At 45.3% G+C, this 20,832-nt stretch overlaps 1 protein-coding gene across 4 annotated transcripts in view; it reads left to right on the top strand.

Moving 5' to 3' along the window:
• The window catches only part of MOCS1 (molybdenum cofactor synthesis 1), a 29,635-nt gene extending 19,825 nt beyond the window's left edge, over positions 1-9,810 (top strand). Inside the window, exons 9-12 of one of the 4 annotated variants that reach the window (XM_063152022.1) lie at positions 535-655; positions 1,916-1,963; positions 5,861-6,697; positions 6,780-9,810. In XM_063152022.1, coding sequence (XP_063008092.1) covers positions 535-655; positions 1,916-1,963; positions 5,861-6,697; positions 6,780-6,901 — 1,128 coding nt within the window. In that variant the 3' untranslated portion in view covers positions 6,902-9,810. Of the gene's footprint in view, positions 1-534; positions 656-1,915; positions 1,979-5,466; positions 5,601-5,860 lie in introns of those variants that run through there. The other 3 variants (XM_063152023.1, XM_063152024.1, XM_063152025.1) reach the window with 3 other exon arrangements.
• The last annotated feature ends 11,022 nt before the right edge of the window (positions 9,811-20,832 follow it).

The following is a 20,832-nucleotide window of genomic DNA, read 5'->3' as shown; positions in this document are numbered from 1 at the left end:
TTGATTCAAAATCATCTTAAACATGTGACAAGCAGATGATTTCTCATTAAAAAAGGGTCCAAGCAGCTGTGAGAGCTTGGCTTTTGCATTCCACAAGGATCTTGTCTTGTTTCCCAAACAACTTGTAGCTCTTTTCCTTCAAGAGCAGCCTGTACATTTGCTCAATGGCTGTAGAACAAGAAGGGATAACCATTTCCTGCCACGTTGAAACTGGCAGTTTCTGGGGGAAAATTAAAGTTTTCAATTAAAAATTGGCACTTATGCATTGTCACCTGATATTGACAACAGCTGTGCTGCTGCCTAACATCGGATGACCGAGGCAGCCTGAAGGTCCAATGAGCCTGGGCTGCATAAACATCCCAGGCTGTCTGCGTGTACATGAGAGATAAAGAAAACAATCTCCATAAATGTTCCCTTCAACAGGGTATGACTCTTCAAAGCTCTTCACTCTGGGGTTAGTACAAAATACTTGTAAAAGTAATTTATTTTATTCTTTCTCATTTCTCCTCCTCTGCTTCCCTGGGTTGGCTGCAGGTGTGCCTTTTTGGGAATTCAGAAGTGTCCTTGAGGGATCACCTACGGTTGGGTGCTTCAGAGGAGGAGTTGATTCAAATTATCGGAGCAGCAGTGGGCAGAAAAAAGAAACAGCATGCTGGTATGTTTTTTATACTTTGTTGAGAAATAACAGCAGTGATAGGGAAAACAGTGTCCTGGTACTTGTAACCTTCCATGAGAGTTAGAATCCAAACTGTCTGAAAGACTTTTGGACTGACTTCTGCTCTCAAATATATGCGAATACCACTGCTCATAACAGCAACAGAAAAGTGCACAGCTAAGTAGTTGTGTTGGATCCCTTTTTTTTATTAGTTTACTGTAAAAGAAGGACTAAATTGAGCTGTTGATCTAAGTACTGCATTAAAATGTTTCTAGAAGTGACGAATCTCTTTGCCACCATTGAGGACTTTTTGGGTACTCATCTAGTGCTCTGCATAAGGTTGTGACTCAAGGTCCATGATGTCACATTCTCAGGCTACATTTGTCTTTTCTAAATTTATATTAATATAAACATTAACATCTGAACCTGAATTTTTGTAATCTGGCTCCAGCTGGGAATGCTGACCTTTTGTACATGGACTGGTTTTATAATCATGGATTAGTCCCCTGTACAATAAAAATATGTTTTGGCCCTTTTGTTTTCTTGCAGATTCTGACAGATTAATAGCAGTAGGTTTTTCCCTTTTCTCCTAATGTGTGAAACAAATTTAAAGGTAGCTTTTAAATCTAAGTGTAGACTAACTTCCAAAGGACATTGGTCTGACCCAGATAAAATAGTGCCTTATAAACGTAAGGAAAGGGGAGGGATTTGTTCCTTTATTTGTAGACCGTTTATTTATGAATTCTGGTTTGGGAAAGGAGGGAGTGGATGGGGAAGAGTCTATTAAAGTCATTTTACCATCATCAGCATTTACCTGACATTATCTTCTCTCAGTTTGTGTTAATCTCATTATTGTCCCTGGGGCTTTCTGTGATTGAACTTCTTTGAACAGGAACACTTATTAACAGCTTCTCTATGGAACTAGAGCAGAGAAATGCTGTTACAGACAAGATAGTCTCAAATAGATTGAATTCTTTGGTAGGTAGGCTGTAATTCATATTATGGCAAGCTTTCTTGGAAAGAGTTCTTTCGTGTGTTAGACCCACAGCAGCTGGATGCCTGGAGACTCAGGCAGATAACAGTTTTAAATTATACCGTGCTGGATTCCCCTTCCTCTGGTTCCCTTTGTCTTTACTGAGCTTTGTTTTTCCTAGCATGCAGGTTGCACTCTGAAGAGCAGAAAACTGAACATGTAAACCAGATGCATGACTTAAAGCCTAGAAAGCTGGGATTCTTATGTTTTCCTAATTTTATTTCTAGGCATGTTTAACATTTCCCGGATGAAAAACCGGCCAATGGTCCTGATTGGTGGGTGACAAATCAGTACGTAAAAAACATACAGTGATTTTGTTGGGTTTCTGTCTTTGGGGGAACAGAGAAAATTTGGCTTCTAAGTCTAGCTTTTGGTTCTGCCCTAGGTTTAGGCAAAGAAAAGGGCTTCTTAATTAGCCAGTTATAGTTAACATGCTGAAGTGGAGGAGGAGGAAAGGTTTAGTGTCCCTACTGAGCCTTACCTGGTTTTCCAATTGACAGTCCTGGTTTTGTCTGCTCTAATTAAGACACTTCATTACATTTTCCAAAGGGGTAATCAGCCTTCCTACCATCTTTCTTTGTACTTAACTAAAACAGTGTAGTTACTTACAAAACGGTTTGAGGTGAGTCTTGACTGTATTGCTATATAAATGTAAAGGATGCAGAATGGAGTTTGTCCATGGATTAAGCAATTCAGCTTTGTTTATAATATACATAGAGCCATCAAGCTGACAGAAGTGCAAGTGTTCCTACCTCACTTATTGCTGCAAAGTCTCAGAACATAATCATCAAAGACCTATGAACCAAGAGCCTTTCCTTTCCTTCTAGTGTCTATTGAAGCTGTTTGCTAACTCTCCCTTCTGCTTGAAGCTCTGTTCATGAGTGATGTAGCACTGCTGTGTTTCTCTTACTGATTTTTAACGTCTCCTTCAGTGTGATTTTACCTTGTCCATGCCTATGTTTACCTCTTCTTTAAGAGCTGTCTTTCAAAAAACCTTAAGAAATGGTTACAAGAGTTAGCTTTGTGAGGTTAATTGCAAGATGTCATTGTTCCTTATCAACAAGGTGTGGGGGGAAAAAACAAACAAGGGTGAAAGACATGAATATTACATTTCAAATCCAAACTTATCCTCCCATGGTGTTTTGGAGCAGGTTAGCTGCTAGGCAGCTTAAAACACAGGTTTTAAAACAGGTATTCTGGAGGAGAGGAGCATGCATTAATTTGCAAGTCTTTGCAGCAGGTGATACTATAATAGCAACTACTCTTTTTTTAAACCAAGCCCCCAAGGCTTGTACATATGTTGCCATTATTAGGATATAGGATCCACAGAGATCTTTAACATAGGTCTTCACTGGGAATGTTTTTCACTTGGTGCCTCACTTTAAAGAGCCATAATTTTCCCTGTTGCCTGGTACAAGATTGTGCCTTTGCTTGCTCGTATATGGCCACTGCTGCATTGTGTTCTAGAAAAAGGGTAAGGAGGACCCTTTGTTTAAAGTGTATATTGACTTGATGCATGAGGAAAAATTTTGTTGTTTTATTTTTTTAAGATGAAAAATACTTTATTAAACTCTTGACAGCTCACTGGGACCTACATAATTTTTCAAGTTTTCTTTGAAAGAATTCCCATACTCCAAAGTTAGCATTCATAGCAATGTTTGGATGTCTACAGATCAGAACAATCCAACTTCCTTTTGAAAAGTGCTTTTACATTGTCTTACATGCAGTGAAAGAGGCAGCCTGTCCAGGTCCTCCTCCTTCAGCTGTTCCATCTCCCTTTGAGACTGACTGCTGGCAGTCACCGCATCAGTGGAGAGACTGGAGATGAGTGGAGAGTATCCCACTGTGTCACATGGGGAATCATTAGGAGATTTCCTAATTGTGTTTTGAGTTAGTTACAAACTTCAAATAATGCTGGCGTGCAAGCAGTCAGTGGGGGAGTGTGTGTATGGAATTAATTTAATGAAATTTAATGACTGCTGTGGAAATCACTAATTGGTTTTGCTAGATGCAGTGAGCCAAACCTGGCGTCTTCTCTGCACTGCTGTTGTCTAATCTTTTGCTATATGGTTTGTATCTTATTTCCCTTAATCAAAATATTCCTTTCAGCAGGTTGTTTTTCTCCTGGGTTCACTTCAGTTATGGGAATTTCCTCATTAGTTTAAGTATCTCTGCCTTCTTTCTCCCCCTGAGATTGTGCTAGTTGGAAGCTGACACAATTAAACTTGGGGTGCAGTAATAGTATATAAGGAGATGGAATTAATCAGATGGTTTCAGTATATGGTTCAGTAGAAAACTATTACTTTTTTTTTCTGTAGGTATATGAGCAATTTGGTTGCAAATAGAGATGACTAGATAGAGAACTTCAAGAAGTATAGGCTGCTCAGAAAAGCGAAGATGCTTTGCCCTCATTACTGTCTCTTGCAGTCTGTTTATTTCCCACTTTACTTGAGCAAACTTTTCTCCCTGCTCCCACCCATGTGTGTTTACCCTGTGGAAGGAAGTACTTGTCTGCCTTTGCAGTCTGGCTTCTCCTGAAAACAAGACACTTTCACAGGGGTTCAGCATCAGCTTTAAAGCTTATCAAGGAGTCCAGAAGAACAGAGTGGTTTGAGTTCCTGGATTTTAAAAGGAATATTCAGGTTAGGCCCCACTATGGAAAGAGAGAGCAAGAGAAGAAGAATAAGAAAATAATTTTCTATGCTCTTCTAAAGCAGAGAAATGTTTCACTCAGCACATTTATGTCCATTTAATCCCATTTCTCCGAGGTAAACACATGCCTTCAGATATGCAGGAATCTTGCTTATGGGCCATCAGCTGTAGATGAAAAAAGGCCTTTGCCTGAATTTAAGTTATTGCAGTGATTATTATAGGGAAATCTGTGGTTGATTTAAGCTTCAGGAATGGTACTTTCAGACCAATGTTTGGAGGGTACTCTGGATGACAATGGTGCTAAGTGCATCAGTCTTGTTTTAGCAGAGGCTGGAACTAACAAGGAAGAGTTTGGTGAGTTTCTTTTTAAAAAAGATGGAGGAGCACAATTAAACACAGTCCACGCTGTGTCTATTACTGTCATGTGGACAGTCCCTGGGCAGCAGAGGTAGCTCAGCAATGTGCAGAGGGGCAGGAAGCTGCTTTGATGCACCTGTGGATAGGCTGAAAAGGGAGTCCTTGAATACCATAGCTACCAAAGGAGGTTACTGAGCACAGCCTAATGCCACATTTCTTCAGAAACAGAGAAACATGCTTATCAGTGGTGCTGTTAGACCAGGGCTTAGCCACTTACCTCTATGCTGCTTTCTTTACTTACAAAACGTTTTATTCACTTTTATGTGAAAGAGACTCCTTCTGTCTTCACAGTTGGCATTTAGCCCAGTGCAAATGCCAAAACCAAAGGATTAAATGGCGAAAAGGGGCAGGAGGGCTTACTACCTCTCTGCCAGCTGGGAGCTCTGCCAGCTTAACTTGGAACATGCTTCTGAGTAAATTTAAAATCTGTCTGTCAGTGAGGGGACTGTGGTTTTTCCAGTGCTTAAACTTCAGCTGTCATTAACGTGTTAAGAGCTGGCAATAATATGAGAGGTTCCCATCACCCTCTGAGATTGTAGACAGTGCAGTTGCAGTGCTTCTGGTCCCTGTTGTCCTCAAGTGCTGGCATGACCCTTCCCTGCAGAAGGAGATGAAAGGAGGAAGTGCAGCTGCCTGTGCTGGGAGGGAGGTGTTTGGAAAGGCAGAGCTGAGAATCTGAATGTAAAAATTTCCTCTTAACCCTGCCAAGGTTTTGAAAGAAGGCTGGTGCTGGGATGGTCCCAAATGGATGCTGAGATGCTGTGATTCACTTTTCTTCAGAACTGATGCTTCTATAAGCTTTCTTGGATGCTGTTTCTCAAAAGGTGTTGATACATTTAGAAAGTAAGTTGTTTCTTTTTGTCAGGGACCTTGAAATGAGTCTGAGTCTTGTCTTTTTTAATAGCAAACCAGGAAATGCGGGGAACTGATGAGAGAGAAGAGAAGGAAGTAGGGGAAAAAAAAGTGGGTGTTTGCAGGCTTATTGAGGTTTTTGCAACACAGATAGTCCAAAGCAGTTCTCTGACAGGGTTCTCAGCTGCTACAGGCAGTTTAGCTTTCCAGTTAGTAAGATGTTCTTCTCATCTTACTTTTTTTTTCTCCAGAGCCTGCACTGATGTCATTCCCACTATGCCAAGATGCCCTACAGAATTCCCCAAATTCAAAACGGTGGGGCCACACATTTAGCCATTGGCTGACTTTGAGAGCAAGTTTACCCAAACAAAATGGAAAAGCATCAATGAAAAATAAATTCACAGGACATATTTTCCTACCAGGATCTCACCCAGAGAAACAATGGCACATAGCAACAGGAATTCTACAAACCCAGCTCCGAGGCTACAGTGTCTTCCAGAAGGACCCAAGCTCCACATTTGATACAAAGTGCCTTGATGCTTCTGTTGGCCAAGTTCCTGTGGATTGTCAGTCCAAAGAGGCATGTTCAGGATCTGAATTCCATAACAGGGATTCAGGATCTTGCACCAGGGTACCTCGTGCCTCTGACAATTTGACTCACACTGATGAGGAAGGACGGGCCACAATGGTTGATGTTGGAGGGAAGCCAGATTCCAGAAGAAGTGCTGTTGCTGGTGCCGTGGTTCTCCTGGGTGAGAAGGCATTTGGGATGGTGAAGCAAAACCAGGTGAAGAAAGGGGATGTGCTGGCAGTAGCCCAAATTGCAGGAATTCAGGGAGCCAAGCTGACCAGCCAGTTGATCCCATTGTGTCACAACATCCCTCTGTACCACGTTGAGGTGTCTCTGAGCCTGGATGAGGCCAGGCATGCAGTGGTGATTCGCAGCTCCTGTCACACCTGGGGGAGGACAGGTGTGGAGATGGAGGCTCTCACAGCTGCCAGCCTGGCTGCACTGACCGTGTACGACATGTGCAAAGCAGTCACTCATGACATCATCATCCAAGAGCTCAAGTTGATTAGTAAGACAGGTGGGCAGAGGGGAGAATTCTCAAGGATCTAGATAATATTCAGATACCTCCAACCCTCCAAGTGACCACTGTTTCTGTTCAGCCTCTTACAGAAGTCCTTTTGCTCAGCTGCTGGGCTTGGAGACCTCTGCAGCAACCCCATGCCTCCAGCATTGCCTTACTCTGTCAGCTCACTTGAACAGTGGAGCCACTTATCCCTGTTGAAAACCATGTGTATTTTCTAGAGGACAGACTTCTCTACTCTGCCAGTACCTCCATTTCAGTGTTCTCATGATCGGATTGAGAAAAGATTCCTGCTTATACCACAGAGCTTTTTGGTTTTGGTTTTTTTTTTCCCTTTGTGCTGTGAAATACACCTGCTATCATCACACCATGCAACTGTGAGCTCTGGAAATTAAGCCACTGCTGAAAGTGCTGTTATTTGGAAACTATTTTTAAGTCAAAGATTAAGATTTCAGAATTGTGTTTGTCAGTCTTTCCCCTGACCTTCTTCATTGAATTTAGAGGGTGACAGTGAGAAGAACACAGCTGGGGAACTTCACCATATGGCAGAGTTTATAAACATGGAACAGCCAGAGTCAAGGGGCAGCTCCCATCCCTTTGCAGTGCTACTGCTTCCCTTCACAGAATGAAAGAATCCCAAAATGGATGGCTGAGGTTGGAAAGGCCAACAGTGGGTCACCTGCTCCAACCTCCCCCTGCTCAGGCACCCAGAGCACAGTGTTGTGTCCAGACTGGAATATCTCCCTTGTGGGAGCCTCCATAACTTCTCTCAGCAATCTGTTTCAAGTGCTGAGTCACCTGCAGAGTAAAAAAGTTCAGGTGGAACTTCCTGTGCCTCAATTTCTGTCCATTGCCTCTTGTCCTATTGCTCAGCACCACCAAGAAGAGCCTGGCTCCATAATCTTGGCATCTCCCCCTTAGACACTGATATACATTGAGACATCAGTCATCTCTTCTGGATGCTGAACAGACCCAGCTCCCTCAGCCTTTCCTCATAATAGACACATGCAAGTAGGAAATACCCACATAACCAGTTTCAAAAGGAAAAAAAAAAGGTAGCTGCCCAGTTTTCTGCCTTGTGCTCTGTAAAACATGATGCAGAAAGAGGATTTCTGGGTGTGGAAGAATTATTTTTCTGATCTGAAAGATAAGCTTTACAATGTTAGAAGCATGTTCCAGCATTTTGACCTTAGCACTGAAATACATGGATGCCTTGTTTGCATGCTTAAGGGATTAATTTTGCCATGTACAGAAGTAAGTATTAAGCTCTCCCTGACTTTAGAAGGAGATGTTGCACCAAGCTCTAGAAGATTCCAAATTTTTAATGCCATGGTGCAGCCCCTAGTAACCAGCAACCTGTGTAGTTCTGACAGATAAAACAGACTTTAATACTAGTGGCCACTTGGAAAATGAAGGTAGTTACTATTGCCTTTGCCAGAGTGTTTTCCTGGATGTTTCTCTAATTTGCTTTTCATGAAGTCTTCTGGCCTTGGAGCACTTAAGTGTCCCCATAAATGTAGCAGTGGCCACAGTCATGTAGCATTAATTAGCCTTGATGATTAACTGTCCTAGAGAAGAAATTACTCAACATTCTTGTTAATATTAATGGCTGCTTTTCAAATGTTAATTTAAGTGCTCTAAACAGGGTGTTACTGGTTGCTTATGGCTAATGTGAAGCTGCACCATTATTCAGGGTGCTCCCTCCATACATACAGGGTTCAAGACAATTCTAGTAAGGTCAAAGACTACCAAAAATCATCTTAAGTGGTTAAAGTACTGTGAGCACACCACACTGCCATGCACATCCTGCTCATGTAAAGTAAGCACAGGTCTCAGATGAGGAGGCAATAGGATTTGCTACAAACCCCTCACAAATCTTGTACACCAGCTACAACAAATGGCACTCTTTCCATTGCAGGTGAATTGATTTGATTCTTGTTTGTTGTCATTGTGAGATAAGGTGCAAAGAGCAACAGACATTTCAGCTGTAGCTGAAAGGGAAAGAAATCTGGAACTCTTGGTGCCCAAAATCCATAAACATTTGTACATTAATGATGTGGTTTAGGAATGGTATTCCCCAATTTAGTGTTCCATTTTCTCTCACTCCTCCTTCGCTATGGCAGGCTGAAGAGGAGAATTTGGAGGCACAGTAAGTAAAGATCATGGGTTCAGCTAAGAACAATTTACTGGAAACAGCAATGGCATAAGAAAATGAGCAGTAACACCTTCAATAATAGAGAGAACTGGCGCTATGTGACCGCTCCCTTACTGGAAGAGACCCCTTCCCTGGTCCCCATAATAACTCCCCATGCTGTTAGCCATGCCCTCTCTTGGCTCCTGCAAAAATTACCCATGTCCTGGCACGAGCCAGGCCAATCTGCATGCATTATTACAGTCTTGACTCCTGTCATTCCCAGGAGTGTAGCCAGCACTGCCATACTGACACAATAGTCCCACCCAATCCTGCACCTACAAGAGATTGCATTCATCTATGGAACTGCTGTGCCCATGGCACAAAAGTTTCCTTAGCTCAGCTTGGAAACAAAGTGCCAGGAAAAAGAAGCACACATGGAAGTCTACTGACTGATGCAAGCACTTACCTCCCCTCACCACGCGCAACACACCCTGCCCTCCTGGCCTGCCCCAGGCTCTAGCTAATTCTGAAAATTAAAAGCAAACTCTGTGTACTCAGTAGCAATAAAACAATACTTTGGGCATATGATTCAAGTTTGCTGTTATGCTGCAAAGCTCACACAAAGGACTCAGGGCAATACCAGGGACTACTGAGCACATGCATGACCACCATGCACATCTCGCTACTTACGCACATTTCACTACTTCCTTGGTTTGAGAGTGGCTGGAAGTGCAGGGAAAACTGACTTTGGTGCCATTTTATGCTCATGTTACATTACCAAGTCTTTAAACTATGCACATTTATAGGCAATGAACCAAACATGAGTCAACATTTTGTGAGAGAAATGGATTGAGAGCACTCTGTGTCTCCGTGGTGCTGGGTGGGCCAGGGTGTACGTTGATGATGTTGATGACTACTTTTTGGATGCTTGCTTTTTTTGTCCACTGTATTTTTAATAAATACTAGTTGCAAGGGAGTGTGGTTTGCATTACTTTGAATATCCTTTTTATTTATCTTTATGTTTTAACCCAAAAGCTTCTCTGAACAGTTACTTGGGAAAAGCAACAAGGCAGGCTTTGCAAATTGCATGATTAGTCAGCAATTAGCAAGGGATCAGTCATAACTTATTACCATAAAGAACCTATTTTTTTTGCTGTTGTTGAAAGAAACTCATTTTAATCTGGCTATTCTTAAAATGTGTAATCCTCTGGGTTTAACATCATAATTCATCATCTGTTGTCATTATTCCAGCTTCTCCCACATGCCTGTTCTGAGCCAGTGGCTGTATAAGACATCACTGTTTTTTGTTGCAGAACTGGGGCCTTCAGAGCTCTTCGTCCTAGTCTGAGTGACCACAACTGAAACCAAGGTTCAGAGAAGTGCCTGTATAAAAGTCCATCCCTTCTGTATCATGAATAAGCCTTAAGAGAAATTCCCCTTCTCATCCATCTGAACTTGCAAAGCTCTCAGGTCTCCTGATAGCAAGAAGGCATCAATGACCTTAGAGGTCTTTTCCAACCTAAATGATTTTAAGATTCCAAATGCTGTCAATCCTAAAATAAGCACATTATTTTTCTAGGGGCAGAAACAGAGTAAAGCCCCAAGCGCACCACCTCCTTCTCTTGAAGGGTGCCATAACAGTTCAAGTTGCACTTTTGTACATGTCAAACACAGCTCAAAATACAAATACTGCAGATTATGGCAACCCTCACAATGCACACAGTGGATCTTTTGCCTGCTGGAAACTCAACTGTCCCAGCTCATGGCCCATTGGTGTGTTACAGTCTGTTCACTGCTAATCCAGGCTGAACCCTTTGGGGCATCTCAGCCTGGCTTTCCCTCATGCCCACATCCTGACACCGTCCTATTAAAAACTGGATGCAGCGTATAAGGAGAAGCTGGCACAAGCTGGTCATTAAGAATTCTTAAAGAGATTAAATCTATGTGAAAAGAGCAGTCCTTTCAGGAAGGAGAATGGGCCATGGGGAGAAGACAGCTTGAAATATCTCAGGGAGGGACTTTTTTTTTCTGAATGGGAACTGCTCAAAACTAGTTTCTAAAAGCAACAACAGCTGAACAATAAAAAGAGCAATGAAATTTGTTAGCCATTTTCAGCCCCTGCAGTGATTGCCTGTAAATTCCCTGTTACTCAGCTTTACATGGTATTTGGCTGAACAGAATCGGGCCCTTGGTCCTGCCCCTTCCTTGGTGCTTTGCTGGTTCTCGTCTCCCTCTGGCTGCCTCAGCAGAGTCAGGCAGGCTTGGAACAGCTGAAAAATGGCTGGTGCATCGTGTGTGCATTGGCCAAGACACAGCTGCTAATTAGTTAAACGGAAACACAGTTAGTTCACCTCCCTCCACGCACCAGAGCCTCGCTCCAAGAGAAGCTCAGCATTTCAGGGAATCTGAAATCAGTTGGAGGAATTGCTGGTTGCAGTGGCCTGGCCAGGTTCTCAGGTTTTTGAGATGTCAAGTGAAAGCCTCAACTTAGGTCTCAAAACCAGTGGATGTGAGGAGCTCTCCAAAGTCATGATGATGGCAGGCAACACCCTGATATGCCAGGCATGGTGCCAGAAAGGTTCAGGATGCAGAGCTGAATCCTTTGTCACAGGCTGTGCCTGAAGGGCTGTGGGTGAACTCAGTGCACTCTGTTATAAAAGCAGATTCTCACTTTGGGTAACAGCAAGCTTAAACAGTGGGTGGCTGAGACACAAATCCAGCTGTCTCTACCTTCCCCTGTCTCTCCATGCTCCCTGCCAGTGCCACATTTAGAAAGCTTCCAGTTAGCATCTCTATCTTTGTACTTACTCTGTTTGCTCCTTTGGAGAGTAAAGGGTACCCAAAATAGTAGCAGTAAAGTACAGCTGAATGCAAGTCCACAGGAAGGGATGGGATGGATGCCATGACACTGCTGATCTTCCTTCCAATCAGAGAAGCACAACAAACCAGGCATTGCTCAGCTGCGTGTGCACAACCCAACAGCAATGGCACGGCCGTGGCAAGCTGCCTACTGCCCTTGGCGCTCTGAGGTGCCATCCACACAACACTTGCTCCACAGAAAAACGTTTCACACTTCATGATTTCTTAAGGTTTGCTTCCAGAACTCCAAATTAGCAGCAGAGACAATTACTCCGTCAATGACTCCAGCAGAGTGGGCATGATCTCAAATTCTGGCCAGTCTGCTCAAAACCAGGAACTCTTAGTACTACTAAGCTCTTCCTGCATCAATTTAAAATTAAGTTGAACAGAAACACTCTCTACCCCTGATACTTTCAGGGTGCGCAGCTGAAAGGATGTAAGGCCAGCAAAAGCAGAGTTTGTGTTTGCAAAGTCAAGGGCAGCTTGGCTGCAGTGGGACAAGAGGTAGGGAAGGAAAAGGAGGAGATAGCAGGAGGGCCAGGCAGCTGTAACGTTGTGTTAATATTATGCTTGGAAGACAACACAGGCTATCAGATACACAGCTGCTCCATAGGTAGTGCCCTGGGCCAGTTACCTGCTGGTGCAGGTTGTGGCAAAGCTCTGTCAACACCAGCAGAGCTGTGCGGTGTCACACCAGGCAGCATCTGCTGCTGGGAGAGAGGGGTTCAGCTGCACAGCCCTGGCCTGCCACTACTGCAGCCTTTACGAACTTGGGTTTCATTATCGGGGTGATTTGGGCACTCAAGTCTCCCCACATGCACAGTTGCAGCAAGGCTGGAATTGCTGTTGTGTGAGGCAGTGCCTGGAATTACACCACCCATCCATCCCTCGCTCCCTCCATCCCCTCCCCAGCTGCCACCCACAGTCTCAGTGCTTCAGAGAGCTGCACTTCCCCACCCTGGGCCTGACACTGAATGGAAATGTTTTAGCTCTGTGTGGCTCATTTGGCTTCTGCAGATCAACCCTTGAGGCCATCCTCAGCCCAGATCCAAGAAATGAGCTGAGCTGAGGGAAGGGAAGGGAATAATTTCTGCTGCCCCTGAAGCCTCATCTCTCCTATTGCAGCTGGCAGCTCAAAAGGCTCCATCCTGCCAAGACTGAATCTTAATTGGGATCAGTGGAAAAGACAAGCTGCTGCCAGGGCCGCCCTGATCCTGGGCTCACAGAGAACATGGGCAGAGCTTGCCCAGCCCCACAAGAGAAGGCCTTCACAAGGGTTTACAAAAAATAAAATTCCCTTCAGAGTATCAGTGGAAGCAGCAGGAGGAGGCCAAGGAGAGGACATGGCTTAGCTGGGTAGTTTGCAGAGGAAGAGGAGGCAGAACCACATCACATGGAAAATCCTCCTGTCCCTGTAGCCTGCTGGGAAGAGAAGCCACCAGCAAAAGCTGATGTACAGTTAGTAATCCCCAGGCCCTGCAGTGAATTAAAATCCATCTCTGAAGAAACACACAAAACTATCACAGTCGTGCCCAGAAGTGCTCTTGCCAAGAGCTACAGGAAGAGGGACAAGGTAAGTTTTCATCTTAGAAGAGAAAGACGAGCAAAACCTCTTCAGGCATGCCATCTGCACATGGCACCAGGATGCTACATAATGCTTTTTCCAAGCCACAGCTGCTGACTTCAAGCCCACTTGTTTCAAAGACCCTGGCAGAGCTCACTCATACCTCCATGATTAGGCACAGTCTAGCCACGCTTTTGGCTTTGTGGAGGCAACCAGAATCAGCACTGCCAACTCCTAATGCACCCAAGATGGGTGCTCCTGACCCAGTTTCATTACAAGCACAGAATCCTGTCATCTCAGCACTGTCTCGTCCCAGCAGCAGCAATGTGCAGCAGCAGTGGAGCAGAGCAAGTAGCTGTCAGCCTGGGTTATTTTTACACCATTTGCTCCACCTTGTGTATTTAGGTGCATCTCCAAGTCCCTACATCAGAGGAAGGCCACTGTGGCAGGCCTTACCCAGACTGGGAGCTTTAGAAGAGCCTCCCTTGCTGACTCAGGGGAACAAAGTTAGCAGCAGCTCATGCAGCAGATGCCATGTCAGAGCTGCTGGATCTGAGCAATGAAAATGGGCTCTTGCTCTGGTAAAATGGCTTTAATGGGATTTTCCAGCCAGCAAACATGCTTTGAGGGACACACCCAGGACCTTCAGCCATCAGCAACATATCTGCATGCAGAAGGCTCTTGGCCAGCCAGACGGGGAGGGGCATTTAAACACAAGTTTCTTGCCTGCCATCTTTTATAGCCTGCTATTTCTCTCCTGGGTTGCTAAGGATGCCCCAGAGCACATCCCTCTGGGATGTCCCAGATGCAGCAGAGGCACAGTCTGTAATAGCCCATCACCAGGAAGCCATAGCTTTAGGAAACCTGTGCCAGAGAACTCCAGCTGAACCCCAGCAGCTGGAGGGTTTTTCATTTCCACTTCTCCAAGGCTGGTATTTCAAGGTGTTTTTATTTCTTTTTAATCAATGCACATGGCCAGCTCTGGAGGGGGCTGAACCAAGAGAGGGAGGCAGTGCAGCCACTGTTTCTGTATAAAGTATTTCCACATGCAAGAGAAACGGGGCTCAACTCGCTCAGTGCGTATTTTGCAGTGTGGTTACGGGCTGTCGTTCCGCCTCCACAAAGCTGTTATTTATTTACTTAAAGACTTGCATTCCATGGAAAAAGATGCCCCAAGATAGCACTGTGTTTCTAAAATTAAACCCAGCTGCATGGAGTGGTGAGCAAGCAAGTGAGCACTCCTGTGCTCCCAACAGCAGCGGGAACAGGGTTCCCCCATGTCCCGGCCTCCCCCACCCTCGCTGAGCAGCAGGAGAGCCTGGCAAAATGCCTCCCGTGTCCTCAGCCATGAGGGAGGCAGCTCTCTGGGAAGGCAGACCAAGTGCTTTACTCAACAGCAGGAGTGCCCTACAGGGGACCAGAGTTTAAGGACAGTGATAGCCCTTCCTGCCCCAGCAGCTCTGCAAAGCCTCCACCCTGCTGCAGGACAGCAGACACCTCACTGTGTGCCTGACACAGATTTGAGTGTGGCCAGAAGTCCTTTAACAGAATTTGTGAGGAAGGCTGCATTCATGAGGCTCATCTCCCACCTAACCTAGCCAACATTTTCATCTAGTTTATGTGTCACTGATAGCATCCTGCTCACAGTAAATTAGCCCTTGCTGTTGTAACCCAAGTTAAGAAACCTGTTCTCACAAAATCCATTTATAGAAGGGAAGGGAAAAACCCTAATATTCCTCCAACATCTCATGGCACCAGCAAGAAATCCCTGCCAGACACTCTCAGCACCTGTTTCCCTGTCCACATGAGCACAGGGGCTGCCTCTACATCCACAAGTGGCTCTGCTCAGAAATGAGCACACCAGCTCATCAGAGCAGCTGTGCCAGAGCTCTGCTCAGGGGCTTTACCATGGCCTGCATTTAGCCTCATCCCTCAGACAAAATGTCTCCTCACACACACAGCTGAAGCTTTCCAAAGGACAGGTTGGGCACTGGTGGGGCCCCCTGCACCCATCAGGGCTGGGAGTGCCTTGGAGGCTCTGGGGAAGCAAAGCTCCACCAAGGGCAGAGGTGGCTCTGCGAGGACCACGGGAAGGAGAGTGAAGTACAACTCCAGACCTTGCTTCTCTGCACCAGAAGGGTCACACAAATGTGGGACAAGAAAAGCTGGCAAAGAAGTCTGAGCCAGTCCCAGAATGAACAGGAAAAGAAATAAGAATGATGGCTGATGGGAATGGCTGAGCAACAGGAAAAATGGTGAAAAAAGTGGCAAGGTTACAGTGCCCACGCAGCTGCTGCCTCCAGGCTCATGTGCCAGCTCTTCCAGGGCCCCAGAACCATGTCCTATCCTGAGTACAGGCATGAGCAAAGAGACAGTCCCTGGCATCACATGAAGCTTGTTTCAATCCAGGCAGAAAGGACAGCCCCACCACTACTGGCCTGGACTGTGATCCAAGAGAATGTGACCACATGTATGTGGGCCAGACCACATGTCATGCTTGGTAAATCACTCAAATTATTGTTTGCTGATGGGGACACTAACCTGGTACATTGACCTGTGCACTCTACAGTGAGCACCTGGAGACAGATTTGCAAGCCTGAATACTTCTCATGCCTGATGTGCAATTGGAGAAAATTGCATATTTGTTACCAGATTGACAAGTCTGTTTTTAGCAGATGGGCTTTTGTCCCTTGATTTCTCCTAAATATTAGAGGAAGATTTCACCTTGCTGCCTCCCAAGGCAAAAGCTACACATATGTTGGTGAGAGCCCAGACCCTTTTCTAAAGAGAGTGAGAGCTGCAGACCCTCAGGGTTCATTGCAGAGCTGAGGGAAAGGGGGAGGAGGAATGATAAGTGAACTAGCCACCAGAGAAGATCTCAGGAAAGAGCCTGTCTCCCATCAAAGCTCAGTTATTTCTGTGACTATGCCCATTTTCCCATAATTACACTGGTTCTGCTCTACACAGCACTAAGTCAGGTCTACTGATCCCTGTCCAAACTGCTGCTGCCCTCCTGTTTGTATTAGGGCGCCAGCATGGGTTAAAAATTAGAGAGTAAGATTGCCTCAGTATCTGATTTTTCCCCCTTTCTTCCTTCCATCTTGATTTGGGATGTACTGGTCAGCATCCCCCAGGGAGAGGATTAATCAGGAACAGACAGAGAGCTGGCAGCCTGACAAGGACAAGACCATAGCTATGGGACAAGCTGCAATTTAGAATCTCTTGCTTTGACCCTAGTACAAGTCTAAGACATGCTTGCTGATGCACCCCATCACTGACACCCCAGGAGCTGGCACAAGATCAGCACCCCCAAGACCGCAGCTAGCTCTGGTCCCAATGTCACATTGCCTCAGTGCTGGAGATGATTCTGTGGTGAAGGGCTGCCCATCCCTGTGACTCCAGAGGCAGCTCCTGCTCTCCAGCTGCAGAAAAGGCTTCCTCTCCACTTACAGAGAAGCTCTCATTTCAGGGACCAGAGCAAGGGAAGGTGTTACTGCCATTCCAAAAGGGCAACACAACATCTTTAACATTTGGTTCCTCGATGAACATTTGGTCCAGCTGCACCACAAGGAGGACAATGGGAAGGTAGGACACAGCACTCGATCTGCCTGGCAACTCCTGCCCCATGCAAAGCCAAGCTGAGTGCAGAGCAACAGCGTTTGTGCCAGGGTCAGTTCTCTGCCAGGAGCCTCACCTGGAGACTGAGGTGCCCAAGCTCCTGCAGCTGATAATACCACAGAGAAAGGGCAGCAGATCCTCCCAAGGTGGGCAAGCAAAGGGTCATGGCAACAGAAAGGAATTGTGAGGGTAAAAGAGAGATGTGAACAGGGCTCAGATATTGAAGGAAATCAGAAGCAGAAGCAAGGGGTACTTTACAGCAGAATGGGGCATGGCTCTGAAGAGTTTTCTGCTTGGGAGCCCAAAAGGAAAGAAAACACTGGATTGGACAATCCTGGAGAAAATCTGCACTTTGGGGTTACCCAGCTTCTTCTAAACTTGTTCAGCAGCAAAAACACAGTGTGTGTAAGCCATGGAAACTCTTGCCCAGTCACACCACGTTACTGTGAGTCCATGAGTAGGCGAGTACTGGGCTGATTCAGGCTTCTGTCCCTGAAAACACCTCATGACTGTGCAGGAGCTAAGATAACAGTTACTACTGCCCCCAGATGCTGTCACACCATGACAGCACTCAGCCAGGCAGAGCCTGATCACTGGAATATCCAGTGAGACACTGCAGAACACCATTTCCTACCTCTCAAATGCAGGAACCATCCAACCTTGCTGGTGTAGGGGGGGAATCCATCTTTGTTCTTTTAGTGTTGCTACAACCAAATGAAAAATAGCTCAAGCCTAAAGCAGATGAACATTAACTTTCCTCCTATTTTGTTTGCTTCCTTCTGTAGGCAACGGAGCATGCACAAGTTTTTGACAGTTTTTTGCATTCCTCAGCCACTGTGCACAAAGCACCTTCTGATACCTTTACAGACCGCTGGCTTTCCAGGAACCACCACTGGCAAAACAGTGGCAGAGTTTGACAATCAGAGCATGAGCTATGGATTCACCAGATTCAAGGCAAGTTCTTGGTAGTCTTCCATGGGGCATCTAGGCCAATTCTTACATCACTCGTGATATTTTAGGGGATGATAAAACATAAGCTTTGCCCTGCAGACCTACTGGTAAGGGAGAGTCTTTACTTAAACAGACGAATAACAAGTATTTATCAGATTTTTTGAGACAATCACAGTTCTCCCCCTTCCTCAATCTTTTAAAATTTCTACAAGGAACATGAAGAGACAGAAGCCCTTCTCCCTCCTCTCTGCAGGGGCAGGCAGCAACACCACACAGTGTCCAACACACCCACCGTCCTGTCTGCCCCAAAGGAAGGGGCGTCCAGGGCTGATGTCAGCCCTGATCCCCAGGTCCCTGCAGCCTCTATGTGGCTGTTGTGCTTTCCTTCATTATCAGCTGCCTCAGTCCTTGCTGGAATTGTTCTGAATAGCCCTTCCACAAAAGGAGAGTATGGCAAAGGTCCTGCTATAACATGACAGATCCGACCACTACTGGTCATAGACGCTTCTGGCAAACAGAAGCCTTTTTCCACATCTCACAGCCATAAATTATCAGTCTTTTCCCACATCACAGAATATTCTGAGTTGGAAGGGACCCACAAGAATCATAAAGTCCAACTCCTACATGAATGGTCCATACCACAATTGAATTGAACCCACAGTCTTGCTGGTTTTAGCATCATAGTCTGACCAACTGAGCTTATCTTCCCCTTTCCATTTCCTGATTCTTTTTTTTAATTAATGCAATTAGAGATGTGTTCTTCCATGAGCACTCGAGAAATTGGCTCAACACAATTGTGTCCCACATCTAAAACAAGGTGGGCAAAGAACAATTCCTGGGTCCCATGCTAACCTATTCACAGCACTCCAGAACCCTTCTGGACCCCTGGGGTTCAATGCTGTCACATGGTAGCAAAAATGCAGCAGCTCACTCAAAGCAGGCCCCCACCTCACTGCTGAGTCTGGCATGGAGAAAATTAGGGAAAAATGGAAAAAAAAAATCAAAAGGGAGAGGAAAAAAAGGCAGAAGAGATGAAAAAACAGCAGAAGAGGGGTAAAGACAAAAAGGGAAAAAAGGATCTTACCTCCTGGTGAGCCTAAGCAAAGTAGAGATAAATAGCAACTATGCCTCAGAGAAAACAGCAAGAAGCCCATTAACTACAGGAACATCAAACAAACTCGATCTCAACAATGTTGAAAACCAAAACTTCTGGGCTTTGAGAGAGGGGAAAAACTCCCAAACTTTAATTATTTTATTTCCCAATGGTACAAATCCAGGGCCAAGCAGATTTCTCCCAGAAACCTCCATGTCCACTATGGCAGAGATAAAATTCAGCTTTGTTTAAGCAGAAGGCAAAAGTTATAGAAAGAGAAAACTGAAAAATTACAGATTCAGTCCTTCCCAGCAAGAGCAGAGAGCTCCCCTTACACTCCTCTTCACTCCCAGTCATTCAGCGCAGCTAAACCCCAGCCCTAGATTTGTTCAGAAAAAGCCATGAGGCACTTACCTTGCTTTGTGCAGTGATGACAAGGACAGGGAAGTCCACAATCATGGGAAAGATATCAACCAGGAAGACGGAAGGAGGCTTCTGTGATGGACCCATGCTGCAGGGCAGAACACCAGCTCCTCACTGTGTGCTCCAACCCCAAAGAAAATATTAAAGTCTTCTTACAATCCAGGCAGGATCTCTGCCTTGTTCACTGCAAATAATTCAAATGCCACTGGGTTTCACCTCTAATAAGAAAAAAAGCAACAGTTTGACTTCCTCAACCAAACCCCAGCTGCCAAGGGTAGAGCACTCAGGGAGGCCTCTGCATTTTCATCCTGCCTCTACCACTCACATGATACAGGTATTTCAGAAACATCCCTTTGACTCTGCCCTTGCATTTGTACAACAAGAACCTAAAAGTCAGAATTTTAGCAAAGCACTAACCAAATGGATCAAAACAGAGAAACTGAAAGCCTAACTACTAAAAGCCAACTACCTTCCCACAAAGCACTCCCATTTGCTGCTTGTTGATCCTCAGGCTGTGCAAGCCTGATTGCTTTTGCTGATTTCCACACTTCTTCCCACCTGAGAGCCAGAGCCAATGGCTGGGGCTTTGTCTGGGGTCCCTGAGAACTTCAGTGCTGCAGCAATGTGCTGCATAGCCAGCAAGGCTCCCACTGGAAGCTAGGCATGATCTCAGGAGCTCAAGCTTAAAGCACTGCCCTTTCATGGGTTGCAGATGGGTTTCACACATCGCCTCTATGTTGAGGACAAGGTTCTGCCCCTGAACTCCAAGGAATTCCTCAGCACACTCTTCAATTCAGCCACAAATTAGCCCTAACCTTTGTGTGCATCTTGCTCACCTGTCTGTTCTGTGTCTAACTTCACTCCAGACTCCCCACCCTGCCTTTCTGAAGCCTTCACTACTGATGTTGGCTTTTCTGCTTTCTTTTCAGCTGGTCTCATTTAACTCCTTCCTTGGCAGCAAGGCTCTCCTGCCCATTCCTCCTCCTCCGAGTTGATGCTCTTGCTGTCGGGATGTTGCTCAGTTACATAAGTGAGCTCAGGGTCAGTGCTGCTGCCCTGCACTCCCTTCTTGTTTGGAACAGTCATATCCAGCCATGGATTACGAACTCCTAGACATCAGGACCATCTTACTTTCTTCTTTTTCTTTAAGTGAACTCCTGTGTACCATACATAGTTCTGAAATATGAACAAAAGAGAGCTTTTAAAGGGGACCTTTGGTTATAGTAACCTGCTGGCTCTTTAATGAGCTCTTCACCATTGCACAGCATGGGGAGAATGTGCTTGTGTTCCACAGTGTTGCTTTTGCCCCCAGAACAACCTGTGGAGTTTCTCACCAGCTCTGCAGTGACAATGTCACCTAAAGAGCTGCACCCTCTTGACCAAAAATCCAGAGCTTAACAAAAAACTGCACCCAGACTCTGACTCACCTATCGGACTTTGCGGCAAAATGAACAGAAAATGAAACTACCAAGAAATGTACAGACACACAG

The sequence above is a fragment of the Melospiza melodia genome, chromosome 3 (assembly GCF_035770615.1).
Source record: "Melospiza melodia melodia isolate bMelMel2 chromosome 3, bMelMel2.pri, whole genome shotgun sequence".
NCBI lineage: Eukaryota > Metazoa > Chordata > Aves > Passeriformes > Passerellidae > Melospiza > Melospiza melodia.
The sequence above is the reverse complement of the archived record's forward strand: the minus strand, read 5'-3'. Positions and strand labels throughout refer to the sequence as shown.